The sequence below is a fragment of the Centroberyx affinis genome, unplaced genomic scaffold (genome assembly GCF_046629955.1).
Source record: "Centroberyx affinis isolate AG114_WGS23_722 - 3 ecotype Tasmania unplaced genomic scaffold, CSIRO-AGI_Caff_v1 ptg006234l_1, whole genome shotgun sequence".
NCBI lineage: Eukaryota > Metazoa > Chordata > Actinopteri > Beryciformes > Berycidae > Centroberyx > Centroberyx affinis.
In genome coordinates this window covers 22,501-37,206 of record NW_027283167.1, presented here as the reverse complement: position 1 = coordinate 37,206, position 14,706 = coordinate 22,501, and the positions used below count along the sequence as shown (strand labels likewise).

Genomic DNA, 14,706 nt, shown 5'->3' with positions numbered 1-14,706 from the left:
TGATCTGAAAAGTAACTAGTAACTATAGCTGTGAAATAAATGTAATGGAGTAAAAAGTACAATATTTCCCTCTAAAATGTAGTGGAGTATAAGTACAAAGTAGCATAAAATGGAAATACTCAAGTAAAGTACAAGTACCTCAAAATTCTCCACCACTGGTAAGCAGTAGTGGAAAGAGTACTAGAATATCCTACTTAAGTAGAAGTTCTGTTACTTTGCTGATATTTTACGTCAGTAAAAGTCAAAGTTCTGGTGTAAAAATCTACAGTGACAAAATAAAGTGCAGAAACAAAGTAAAGTCAGATTCCTCTTCTCACTGTGAATGGATCCACAGTTTGTCAGTTTACAGTTGATCCAGTTTCTGTTGCTGATGGAGAGACACACAATCTGTTCTGTGATGGATGGATTTAAAATGGACTGAAGGACAAAACTGCAGTAAAAGTAAAATTACTGACTTGTGATCGACCGCCACATTCATGGAGCTCTTGTGGAGTTTTATCTATTATCTCAGAGCTGAAACGCGTTAGTTTAGTGTAATTAATTTGGTTGTGGACTTCCCTCCTTTTTTGTCTTAATTCTTAACAAGACAAATCTCTCCACTACATCGCTCTGGATGAACATGTTTTCTGTTGTTATTGATAAAAGCACAGACACAGTGAATTATTTCCAGGCTCCTAGCTGCTGCTGTGTGGACATTTTTTTGTTTTTTTGGTGATCGTCTATTGATCCGGTGTGTGTAGGAGGGAGGGATGGGGGGGGATTTCTTTTATCTTGTCTCCTGCTGCTTTCTACAGAGCAGTCAGAGAGGGCAGAGGTCAGAGGTCAGGGTCGGGCGCAGAGTGGCGCCCTGGAGCTGGCAGGGTTTCACTGTCTGGCTGAACGTCACTCGAGGTCACGGGGGATCGAACCTGCGGCCCCGTGTGTACGGGACGGCCCAGGTCTGTCTGTGTGTGTGCCAGCTGTCGGAGAAACCTCGTAACTCTAAGCTCTTCAGGTGTTGATTGATTGGAGTTGGATCAACATGAATTCCAGTCAGGTGTATTGACACGGCATTAACATTTTGAATATTGGATCTTAACAAGATAAAGAGCTTCATGACCATTTAAGCATTAGAACTAGTTAAAATCCCAAAGTATAATTTCAAGAAATATATGGATGTTAGTTAGGGTTAGACTGATGAACCCGTTTGCCGATATATATTATTAAAAATGGGATCTGGTCCAGTGTTGGCCACGTCTGATATGATGGACATGATGCAGTTTCATTGATTAGACTTCATATTTATTGTAGAATTGATCAATACTACACTGGTTATCAATAGGAAGCACTTGACTTGAAGTTTTGATTGGATTCCACATAAGCATGCATGAATAATATATTTAATACGTCTTCTCCTTCTTTTGTCCGTCTTATTCTTCTTTTTCTCCCTTTTCTTCTTCCTCCACTTCGTGTTCTACTCCTCCTTCTTCTTCTTCTTCTCCTGGGTTTCAGTGGAGAGTTTTAGTGTCCCATGATGGTCTAAATGCTGTTGCAGAGGATTTTCCCACTTGACAAGAACACAATTCAAGGGGAAAAGACTGAATACTTGCCTTCTTTTTTTTGGCATGAAAACAGTCAAATTTGAAAGATTAGGAATATTGGCTATCGGCAGCTTCCATCCAAAAATATCAAAGCCTTATATCAAAAATCCATATTAGTTGGACACTAGTTAGGCTTGGGCGATATCCAGAATTTAATACCATGATACTTTAAAAAAAAAAAGAAAAAATCCCCAGGTATTTTATTTTATTGCTTCCAAATTACATCGATAATCACAGGATATTCACAGGAAATATTGCAATATTTGATAATATCGAATATCGGCCCAAGCCTAACGCTGGTATTAAGGAGGAAATGAGAATAAGAAGGAAAATGTGTTTTTAGGAGATTTGTGGTTTTTGTTCGACACCGGCGACAGGTGATCTGCTGCTGTGTGGAGGGTCGGGGTGATTGGGGATCGAACCCGGGACCCCGTGTGTACGGGACGTCCCGCTCGGCCCTGTGCGGGCCCCTGTGGGGGCCCCTGTGGTGAGCCCGGTGAGGCTCGGTGTTGTTGCAGGACGGTGTGAGCTGTCAGAGACGGATCAGCAGGGAGGAAGAGTCAATACTCTGTGTTGACTCTTCCTCCCTGACACTTTCACTGAGAGGAAAGCTCTCTCTCTCTTTCTCTCTCTCTCTCTCTTTCTCTCTCTCTCTCTTTGTCTCTCTCTCTCTCTTTCTCTCTGTCTCTCTCTTTGTCTCTCTCTGTCTCTCACTCTATCTTTCTCTCTCTCTCTGTTTCTCTCTCTCTCTCTTTGTCTCTCTCTTTCTCTCTGTCTCTCTCTTTGTCTCTCTCTGTCTCACTCTATCTTTCTCTCACTCTCTCTTTCTCTCTGTCTCTCTCTTTGTCTCTCTCTCTGTCTCTCACTCTCTCTCTTTCTCTCTGTCTCTCTCTCAGTCTCTCCCTCTCTCTGTCTCTCTTTCTCTCGCTCTCTGTCTCTCTCTGTCTCTCTTTGTCTCTCTCTGTCTATCTCTCTCTCACTCTTTCTCTGTCTCTCTCTCTCTGTTTCTCTCTCTTTCTCTCTGTCTCTCTCTGTTTCTCTGTGTTTCTCTCGCTCTCTCTGTCTCTCTCTCTGTCTCTCTTTCTCTGTCTCTCTTTCTCTTTCATGCCTTGCTTCTCTTTCCTGCTGCCCTCCCGAACTTCTTTCTTTATTTTTGTCTCACTTCTACACTGCGTTAACCACTTCTGTTTTTTCTTCTTCTCTCCTTCCCAATCTTGCTGTTTCTCTCATGTTCTTCTTCATCCTCTTCTTCTCTTCTGTTTTCCCATCACTGTTTTTCTCTCTTCTTTCCTCTCTTCTTCCCAACTTGATCTCTCTGTCTCTCGTTCGAGCATTTCTTCTCTTCTTCTCTCCTGCTTCTCGATGCCCTCCCATACGCTTCTCCCTCTTCTTCCATTTCTTCTTCTTTCCTTCCCAACCTCACTCTAACTCTCGCGCTCAAACTCACATAATTAATGAAAGAAAATTGTAAAAGATTAACAATATTGACAAAAATTGATTTCAGATAATAGTGCAAATCATCCAATAATCTACAAATAAGGAGGGAAAATAAGAAAATAAAGAAAAGGAGATGATGCTGTGGAGTAAAATAAGAAAATCCCAGACATGCAGTTTGTTTAGGTTTGCTTGGCACTGATCTTGTATCATGTTTGGTTTATTGGATGTTGATGTGGCGTTCGCTGTCCCGTGTGTTGTGTCAGGATGTGACATATTTAGCACACGGCCACTCTCTCTTCCTCTTCCTCTGCTTCCCCATCGGTCTCTTGTTCTTTCTTTCCCTCTCTCTTTCTCTTTCTCTCTCTCTCACTCACTCATGCATCTCAAATGTCTTGTTTTGTCCACAACCCAAAGATGTTCAGTTTACTGTCATAGAGGAGGAAAGAAACCAGAAAATATTCACATTTAAGAAGCTAGAATCAGAGAATTTTTACTTATTTTTCTTAAAAAATTACTCAAACCGATTAAATCGATTATCAAAATAGTTGCTGATTAATTTAATAGTTGACAACTAATCGATTAATCGATTAATCGTTGCAGCTCTATCAGGATTCAATACAGCCAGGATATGATGTGATCAATACAAGTTCAGTGACAACAAAGTCTGTCTGTGCAGAATTCTGTTTATTTCTGAGACTCAGCGATGCCATTGGCTGCTAGAATGTAAACAACAATTTAAAAATGTCATTACAAAGTGACAATAATATCATTTGGATGGAGAGCTTGTGAAACTGTGCTGGTCAAGAGTCTCATTAGTGATTACTACAGCAGAATAACATGGAGCTGATATCACCATTCATGTTCCTGACAGCAGAATAACATGGAGCTGATATCACCATTCATGTTCCTGACTGCAGAATAACATGGAGCTGATATCACCATTCATGTTCCTGACACACCAGACGGATTGTCACTGAGATATATTGAATTTTGATATATCATCCCATCACTAATTACATCGTATTGTGATTGTATTGAATCGTGAACTCTATATCGTGTATTGATATGTCCATCACTAGTGTCTAACATTTCACCTAACAGGTATTTTAGTTTTTCATTGTTTTGTTAGGTTTAAATTCACTGTGTGTCTGTGTTATTCTGGGGAAACATACGCTACCAGTCCACAGTCTGGACTCCTGACTGAATGTTCTGTGTTCTTCATTCTCTTAAAGCCATTCTGATCTACAGTCTTCTGCTTAAATGCTTGAAATGAGTTTCTTAGTCAAATATAAATAGTGAAGTTGATCCTATGTATGAATTTCTTTCCAAAGCCTTTGCCTTTCCATCAAGGCAAAGAATCTAAAATAGAAGATAGTTTTGATTTAACACTTTTTTTGGTCGCTGCATAATTCCATTTGTGTTATTTCATAGTTTTGATGTCTTAACTGTTATTCTGAAATGTGGAAAATAGTCAAAATAAAGAAAAATGTGATGTATCCAAACTTTTGACTGGTAGTGTATGTGTTTTGTATTTGTCACAGTGTTGCGTAGCAGGAATCTCAGCTCTGTGGACTGTGTTTGGTTCAGGGTCTCCTCAGTTTCCTCAGTGTGTGTTTTTTCCCTCTCTGTCTGTCCTCAGGTCTGGACGACAGCCTGCAGCAGTACGTCCCGTCCTTCCAGCAGCAGCAGGTGGACGGGGAGAAGCTGCTGAGGATGTCCCACCAGGAGCTGCTGTCTCTGGGCGTGGCTCGGGTCGGACACCAGGAGCTGGTGCTGGAGGCTGTGGATCTGCTCTGCGCCCTGGTCAGTGTCCGCTCCGCTGTCTGGGCGCCGGGCCGCTCCGGGGAAATCTGCTGTAGAATATAAAAGTTGTTGCAGGCCTGGAATTAAGTCATTTTCAGGGCAAGGCCACTTTGGCCTTTGATAAATACAAATTTATTGGGGCATCGTGGCCAAAATATAGGGCACCAAGGCCAAAACCAATGGTTATTAAAATCCTTTTTTCAGTCCTTTTTCCTCAAGAAAATAAATATCCTAACAGAAAAATGAAGTGCTGCAGTGTGATCCAGCACATATGTCAGATGGCTCAGACTGCAAAGTTAGTTACATGTCCAGTAACACACGATAACGTTAGTGTAACCCAGGTTATTTTCTGTAGCTACAAATTACAGACGTCCCCTAAACGCCTCACATGCAGGCCACTGCTACTGATAGCGTTTTTGCTGCTCGATCTCAACCCGGTTAATTTTGCTATATTCTTCATTACAGCAGCTAATTACCCTCTGTACATTTAAACTGACACTAGTTCTGCTCAAGCACTCATAGCTCTCTCCTTCTTTTAGCGACTTTCTCGCTAATCCCACAGTTGTTTACACGCTTTTCAGATCTGCTAGTTACTTAGCTTAGCAGTTAGCGATGGCCTCTCTCTCTCCCTCTCAGTTTAATTAATAATTAGCTGTTAACGTAAACATTAACATTACACATATATTTGCGGGAGTGGGAGAAATCTCGCGCTACTGCTGATGTCCAGCGTGACGACGGAGACTCTGGGAAACGTGAGTTTGTTTATTTGCTGCGTTGCATGTAGTTTTAAATGAGGAAATCCACAACTTTCTTTTAAGGCACAACGGCCAGTTCAAAACAGGACATGCCAAACTGGCCGTGTGGATAGTTAATTTTAGAAGGGGCATTACGGCCACACTCCAGGGCATCCATCCTGCCCTGTTGTTGTTGTTGTTGTTGTTGTTTTTTTCTTGTTTGCCAAACAACTGACATCATGAAACATACTGAGATATTCCTCGTCAGAATCAAAGACTGGTTCTTGGTCGATACGCGCTGGTCGCTGTTTTTATTATGTAGCCACTATAACAAAGGCCTTTCACATCTTTGTACCTGCTGATGGAGTGCCATGTTTTTTTTCGGGGAATTCATACTTTTACTTATATGTATCTTACGTCACTGGCAAGGAATATCTGTAGTGTTTTTTAGGTATTGTTGTACCCACCAAACATAGAGCAGCTGTTTTTACTGTCCTCTGCTACCTCAGGTCCAAGAAGCGCTCCTTTTCATAGTATCTCTGTTTTGTTGCCATTCAACAGCAGGAAACTGAATGACATCCCTTTCTGACGAGATAAGCGTCCCATACTTTTGGGTTTTTTGGCTGCTGGTCAGACTAAGGAAGAAATTTGAAGAATCACTTTGGGATCTGGATTTTGACATTTTTTTTTAGACTAAATGATTAATCGAAAAAATAATCGATATTGTTAATGAAAATAATCGTTAGTTGCAGTCCTAGTTGGAGGGCCTCCTGGACTAAAGCTACCTGCTGTATAACATTTCTCAGAGCGGTAGTAAGGTGCAGATCAGAAGCTTGGTGTGTGTCTTGTACAGTGTGTGGTCCTGCTGACAGAAGGTGCAGAGAGGTCAACCTTTATTTTTTTTGAGTGTGATTGAACAAGGCGAGGCTGGGAGTGGCAGACTGACCGTTTGGATGAACAGGAACCAGGGATCAGAGAGGAATGTAGGCTCAGCTGACTGACTGACTGACTGACTGACTGACTGACTGACTGACTGACTGACTGTCTGACTGTCTGTCTATCTGACTGACTGACTGACTGACTGACTGACTGACTGTCTGACTGACTGACTGACTGTCTGTCTCTCTCTCTCTCTCTCTCAATTCAATTAAATTCAACAGGCTTTATTGGCATGAAAGTTAAGAACAATATTGCCAAAGCATTAAGATACAGAGCACACTTTGTATCTGTATCTGTGTGTGTGCTCTGTCTCTCTCTCTCTCTCTCTCTCTCTCTCTCCCCCTCTGTCTCTCTCTCTTTTGTTGATTTGCCTTCCTTCAATCTCCTGAGTCTTAAAGCTGCATGATCATTCTTGTTTTTTGATGAAATTACACACCAGTCATGGTAGCTATAGATAACAGTGAAATCTGCGTAGAAACAACAATTTATGTTTGTGAAATGTGAAATTAAAATCAGCATTGTAATTTCTATTAGTCTTAATATCATCTAAAACTAAAATAAGTGTCATCCAAATGTTTTAGAAGCTATGATTAAGACACATTTTTAGCACTACAACCAACTTGAAACATAACATGGACACAAACAGCAACAGATATGGGACAAAAGTAGAGTTATCTACTTCGTCCTGAGAAAATCTTACAAGAAATGAAGCTGCATTGGAAAGAAGTGAAAATAAGCTCAGTAGGTTTGTTGACTTGTTAAATTTGAGGAAGCTGCCCATGAGTCTGAGTTTCATCTGTCTCTGTTCCCATCACGTTCTGACAGCAGTGGTTTATATTAGAGCAGCTCACATGCCAGAGAATGTGCTGATGGAAATATAATGCAAATCTGTATCAGATCTGGCAAAGCACGGGCAATCCAGGTTTAGTGCTGCTACACTGTAAAAAATAAAATAAAATAAAAAAGCAAGGTGTGACCAAGTCAGCTTCACTCGAGTCCCAAGTCAGTCTCAAGTCTTGAGGCACAAGTCTCAAGTCAAGTCCCAAGTCTAAATGTAGATTACCAAGTCAAGTCCATGTCATTAATGTCAAGTCTCAAGTCTGAATGTAGAACAGCAAGTCAAGTCAGAACAAATCAAGAGTCCAGTATCAATTTAATATCTTAAAGAAAACTAAATATCTAGGACTTTTCAATGCAATATGGTTTTAATAGGATAAAAACTTGGTAAGAGCATCATGAGTTTGATTTCTATAATCAGTTTCAACTTCAATAAATTCAATCATTCCATACAAATTCAGAAAACAGAATTTAAATTCAGTCGTCTGCTGGAACAAATCTCATCACTTTCAATCTAAGTCATTTACACAAACACAAGATCTCAAGTCAAGACTTTAGAAACCTTTTCAAGTCATCAAGTCAGAGTCAAGTCTAAAGTCTTCTCTTCATGCATCAAGTCAAGTCTCAAACAATTCAAATTGTGACTCGAGTCTCCACCTCTGACCAGAGTTCCTGCACAGATCTGGAAAATCTAGAGTACAGAAAGTGAATTTGAAAATGTCCAGGTTTTGAAAAGTTTAAGAAGTGCATAAAAAGTATGGAAAAGTATGGACAAATATTGTTCAGCTACACTTTCAACTGTTCATCTTATGTAGCTGCAGACCTGCTGTCACTTCACATATTGTGTTATTCGGTGCAGAGAGGAATAATGTTCAGCTATAGATTGATACAACCTTGTTGGCTCTCATATTGACCAGCCACTGTCAGCATAAATCATAAATCATATTGAACACCCAACGAAATCCTCAAATCAAGTCAAGAAATTGAGGTCTGGAAAAAGTGTGGAGTTTTGAAACAGAAAATATGTGGGAACCCTTAATACTTTAAAAGTAATTATCTTAGCAAGAGTTTTTCATTCAAGCATATTCTAGATGTTGTAGGTCAAATTATCTCACTCTACTGGCAATGTTAATTGTTCTGAAGAATATTGACTAGTTTCATGATACCATAACTTAATCTAAAATTGATCATGAAACAAGTCATTGACTTTTACAAACTGTCTTTTACAAATTGTCCTCAAACTCAGTAGTTTGACCTGTTAAAATGAATAACTCTATCTTAAATCAAGTAACATGAAACAAGCTAAATTCCTTAAAACCACCAAAATTAGTCTTTACAAAATTACAAAATGATCTTCAAACGTCAGAAATGTGTGTTTTAAAACAGTTTGACTTATTTCACATGACTGCCTGTACCTTAAGACAAGCCAGTCTAGCAAAAATGTCTTGAAACCAACAAAATGATCTTTAACAGCCACAGAAGTCTTGAATAAAAGAGCAAAACCCTTTCCAAGCTCTTTGTTTCCTCCTGCTGTGTGTGTGTGTGTGTGTGTGTGTGTGTGTGTGTCTGTGTGTGTGTGTGTGTGTGTGTGTGTGTGTCCCTGTTGGTTCCGGTGAAAAGGAGGATTTACAATCAGCGCTGAGCTTTTATTGTGTAGTGCAGCTGAATGGGATCCACCAGGGTTTTTAAATGGAGCCTGGTCCTGACACCTCCTACTGTAACCCATTGACAAACAGTGGGGTGAATGGGAGGATGAAATAAAAGGGCTTGGTGGCGACAGACCGCAGTAAACTCAGCCTTTATCCAGAGAGACAGCTGTCCACCCAGAGAGCAGTGGATCAGGTCTGAAACAAGGCAAACACAGACATTACAGTGTGTGAACTAGTACTGCCTATAATGTCATGTTATTTTAAATTACACTGCAAAAAATGACAAGCTTGGCAAGTTTATTTTTCTTGTATCCAGACTAATCAACTTGACTATGATATTTATAGTTAGGGCTGGGAGATAATTCAATACTATCAATATCGTATTTTAGTAAATTTCACTTGATTCATGCCAGTATCACTTCTTTCAAGAAATAGTCTCAAACAAGGGAGTTAAATCTCAAAACAAGAAATTTGACAATCTGTCTGTGTGGATTCATTTCAGTCATCCAAACAGAAAGATGTCCAAAAATTAAAAACAAAACCCACTGGACTTTTGAAGAGTTGAAGACATGATTTGGCCATCACCTGCTGTTTTACTGAAATGACTGTGAAAGTTACTACATTTGATAATTTGACTGTGTAAGAACTCGGGTTTAGTGGAATAAATGCTATTGCTGAAGAATGTGACTGTGCTTAAGGCAAGCCTTTTCTCTGCTGGTAACCATAAGAGTTCTTCCTCAGTTCTCCATGGTTACTTCTTCAATTTTAAGTCCAGTGCATTTTTGTTTGTTTTTTTTGGACAAGAAAATGGGGGCTTCCCTTGTTGCAAGCGAATGTCTTTAAAGAAAAAAAGACATTATCCTGAAAAGAAAAGGAGATCAAACTCCTCAAATGTTCGTCCAGTTATCCACATGAAGAAGAAAAATACAACAAACTACTAAATGAACCCATAAATATAAGCTGCATCAGCAGTTTCTGTCTGTAACAGTGTTGAAGAGTTTTGGGTGGAGTTTTCCTTTAAGACGAGACTCAAGGCCAACTGAGTCGTTGCGGTGGATATTTTCTGCAGGACAGGAGGAGTTTAAAACTCTCTGGTGTGGAGCAGGAAACAGATGTGACCCTCCCACCTGTCACACCCCCCACCCTTCCCCTGACACACACACACACACACACACACACACACACACACACACACACACACAGAAACATACATAAGAAACCACACGTTGACAAACACGCACATGAATGAGAGACAAACACAAGAACACACACATAAAGGCACACACATAAACACACACTTTAACAGACACATATAAAACACACACACACACACACTCTCACACACACACACACACACACACACACACTTGAGTGTATACACCTTAAAACACATGTACACCACAAACACACCTACACATAAACACACACTACTCGCATACCAGAACACTCGCAAAAATACTCAAGCACACTCAAGAACACACACGTACATGAACACACACACACACACACACACACACACAAGAAAACATGCAAAGGCACACACACACGTAAACACATATCCACTTAAAAACAAATACAAACATACACACATGTAAAGATACTCGCATACACACACTTATTCTTGAACACATACACACACACACGAACAAACATGAGTCACCAAGCAAAAACACGGACATAAACACACACACTAGTCACAGAAACACTCACATACACAGAACACACACACACACACACACACACACACACACACAGTACAGGCAGTAGAGGAAAAGCTGCTGCAGCATTGTTCCAGCAGTTTCCGCTGGCTGTCACATGATCAGTTTTCCATCTGAGGCTCGTTCAGCAGAACAGGAGAAACTTTCCCTGCCGCCGCTTCTCCTTTTAACCCTTGACCTCCCGCGGCCGGCCGCAGCACTCTGTCATGAAACCCTCCAAGAGTCTGACAAAGTCTTACACTCCCGTATTTTACATCCCTTAAATGTTGATTGTGACCGTTTTTACATGAACGCACCACGATTAAAGATAAACCCTCTCAGGCTCATTCACTCCCATTCAATTCCAAAACACCTGGAGACTTCTGATTCAGCAGTGGTGGAAGAAGTACTGAGATCTTTTACTTCAGTAAAAGTAGCAATACAACAATGTAAAGATACTCCATTACAAGTAAAAGTCTTGCATTCAAAATCTTACTTAAAAAAGTACATAAGTATTGGCAGCAAAATGTACTTAGAGTATCAAAGTAAACGTACTCATTATGCAAACTGTCCCCATTTAGAGAGTTAGATTTTTCATAAATTATTGGAATATTAATACTGATTTATTGACATACATGTACATGTAAGCAGCATTTTAAAGTTGTCAACGTGAAGCTAATCTTAATAATTTATCTATACTTTTGGGTAGTCTAATCTATAACAATGCTATTTTATAGTTATTTTATAAAGATGATCAAATGTTTTAAATATAAAATATTGATCTGAAAAGTAACTAGTAATTATAGCTGTGAAATAAATGTAATGGAGTAAAAAGTACAATATTTCCCTCTAAAATGTAGTGGAGTATAAGTACAAAGTAGCATAAAATGGTAATACTCAAGTAAAGTACAAGTACCTCAAAATTGTACTTAAGTACAGTACTTGAGTAAATGTACTTAGTTACTTTCCACCACTGTAATTCAGTCGGTAAAGGTGTAATCCATTCTAGGTCACATGAAAGTCTTTGAATTTGACGTTCTGAAACCTGCTGATACTCTGTTTGTGGTTTGTTTGTTTTATCCGAGGCAGAGGCCAGATGGGTGGGGCTTGTCACAGCGGACGGCACAGTGAACCGCCAGAACGTTTAGACAATCACAGGAAAGTATTGGAAAGTCAGTTCAGAATACTTTTCTGGGCTTTCCACTCTTTCAATTGTCCTGTTACTGTTAACCCCACCCACCTGGTACTCCCTGCAGGTTAAAACAAGAGTATTTGCCAGTACTGTTTCTGATATAAACTAGTGAAATAGAGTCTTTAGACATCTGGATTTGTAGAGATGTTAAGTCAAAGTGAGATTTATAATAGAGTTCCTACAGTAATGTGTAATTGCAGCATGGTGCTTCCTGTTTAAACACTTTCCTCCCTCCACTGGCTTTATTTACATATTGATTTATTGGATTGAATTAACTTTTCCACTTTTAAATTGATTGTCAGAGCTTTTGCTTTAAGAATCTAAGTACATGACACCCAATCATGAGCTTTACATGGATGTTTGAGGCTGTAAACCTTTGATTTTGAGTACAGCAGACACTATCTTGAGTTCAGATGGGTTATGAAAGTTCAAAAAGAAAATCTTAGTTTCCATCTGCAAGTCAAAACTCCTCCAGGACATTTGCAGATATAAACACAAAATTTAGATGCTTATTTAGTCTTTTTTCTGCAGTTTCAGTGGATTTATTGTAGCTTTGCCCTGAGGGAGAGCACCGAAGCGAGATTCACATCTGTGTTTGTGATTAAAAGACAGATTCTGCTTGTTTACACCCCAACAAAGAGCTAGCTTCATCTTGAGCTCTTCTCAGATGCAGATATGAGCCGCTCAGATAATTTCACTCACTTTCAACTTGTTTTAATCATTCACTTGAAAGGCAGCAGCTCTCTCTCTCTAGCAGGATTTGAACTCCATGTCAGATGACAAATGACAAATGACATGCAGTATGTTTTTTTTTTGCAGTGGAGTCGTCAAACAGGTGGAATGTCAGTTTGGCTGTAGATGTTTTCATTGGCGCTGAGCGTCATGATGCCTCGAACATCTGAGCTGCCTCAGGCGAGCCAACGTGTTCACACTGTCGAGAGAGAGAGAGAGAGAGAGAGAGAGAGAGAGAGAGAGAGAGAGAGAGAGAGAGAGAGAGAGAGAGAGAGAGAGAGAGAGAGAGAGAGAGAGAGAGAGAGAGAGAGAGAGAGAGAGAGAGAGAGAGAGAGAGAGAGAGAGAGAGGAGAGAGAGAGAGAGAGAGAGAGAGAGGAGAGAGAGAGAGAGAGAGAGAGAGAGAGAGAGAGAGAGAGAGAGAGAGAGAGAGAGAGAGAGAGAGAGAGAGAGAGAGAGAGAGAGAGAGAGAGAGAGAGAGAGAGAGAGAGAGAGAACAGATGTATGGAAAAAGAATTCAGTAATCTCCAGGTCTTGATAAGTTTGGAAAATGCAGATAAAGGTTATTGTAGTAGAATATTGTTTCTCTGTCCTGATATACATACGACTGCACATATATACATATTCTGATATTTGTCACTGTGAAGAACAATAAAAGTCAGTAAGAGAACTAATAAAAATGTTCACGTTTATTTATATAGCGCTTTAAAAAAAACAAAAAAACAAGTTTGTACCAAAGTGCTTTACAGAAATTGGTTAGGAAAGACGAGAATAAAAATGCAAGAAGCATAAAATCACAAAAATAATATAGATAGACATAGATAAATAAGTACACATTCACACAGACATGTTAGACTTGAATGTCATGAATTTGTGAGGAACTGTACATTAACAGAAAAAAAATCATTGTTTGTACCGCAAAATCAGAAAATGAATGAAAAAAAATTGAGGAAAGTCCGCTATCATTCCCAATAAAAAGGGTTCTATATATGACCAGAGATCGGTTCTATAGGCTTGTGCCATAGCAGAACCTTTTTTGGTTCTGTGAAGAACCTTATAGGAATGGGTGAGATGTTCCAAAGCAGCAGTATTAGCAGAACTTTTAACGAGCCACAACAGATTCTTTATTCTCAGGTTTTTATTTTAACAACTCAAGGATTTTTTTCTTTTTTTTAGTCCTTACGTTTCCATACAGAACCTCTACCATAGCCAAAGAACCCTTGAAGAACCGTCTGTTTTCAGAGTGTATATTGATCATAATATAGTGTATTGATCGGCGTTTTTGTCAGTGGTTCTGACTCACAGAACTGGAGTTACTGGGGTGAAGTGAAGCTGACGTGGTGTGGAATATTTTCTAGTCAGATGACTGCCATGGTGACTGGTCCTCAGGAATGCAGGGGAAGTGTGTGTGTGTCTGTGTGTATGTGTGTGTGTGTCTGTGTCTGTGTGTGTGTGTGTGTGTGTGTGTGTGGTCAAGGGTCATGAGAATCACTCTAGTAGCCTTAATCTCCCATCATTCCTGGGTACGATGGGATGTTTGCGGTTTGGAAGCAACAGGGCTGATGGGAAATGTAGTCTTAATGTGGAGAGAAACACTAGAACTAACAATACTACTGGAGTGAGATAGAGGAGAACAATTGTAGTTTACAGTAATTATACCAAGGTATCACTATAAAGTTGATATATTGGTGCTTAAAATGATTTACATCACACCTGTAACATATACACTGCAAAAACCCTCCATCTTAACAAGTCCTTTAGTCTCATATTCAGCTTCAAGTCTTATTTTTCTTAAAGACCCTATAGACAACTTTTTTGCTTTAACTTATCATTATGAAGTAAATGTTGATTGCACAGTGTAATGTCTATAGAATGATGACACCATCTGCGTTGGTTCCCTATAAGCCTCGCTTTCACTATGCAGTTCTGTCTGCCAATGAAGGCGCGACTTACGGCACAAAGGAAGTGCGTCATCCATTGTGCAACCAAAAGAGGAGTAGGATAGGTTTTCCCAGGTAGCTATCGGTAGCTACGGTTGTTTCTTGCTTTGGACAGTTAGCCAGGCTGCTGACGGTGTCGTTAGCCATGTTGCTAACGCTACCGCTAGC

At 39.8% G+C, this 14,706-nt stretch overlaps 1 protein-coding gene across 1 annotated transcript in view; it reads left to right on the top strand.

Moving 5' to 3' along the window:
• The window catches only part of LOC139638250 (connector enhancer of kinase suppressor of ras 3-like), a gene marked incomplete at its 3' end in the record, with an annotated part of 37,546 nt that overhangs the window by 861 nt on the left and 21,979 nt on the right, over positions 1–14,706 (top strand). The window contains exon 2 of the mRNA XM_071512318.1: positions 4,657–4,820. Coding sequence (XP_071368419.1) covers positions 4,657–4,820 — 164 coding nt within the window. The remainder of the gene's footprint in view (positions 1–4,656; positions 4,821–14,706) is intronic.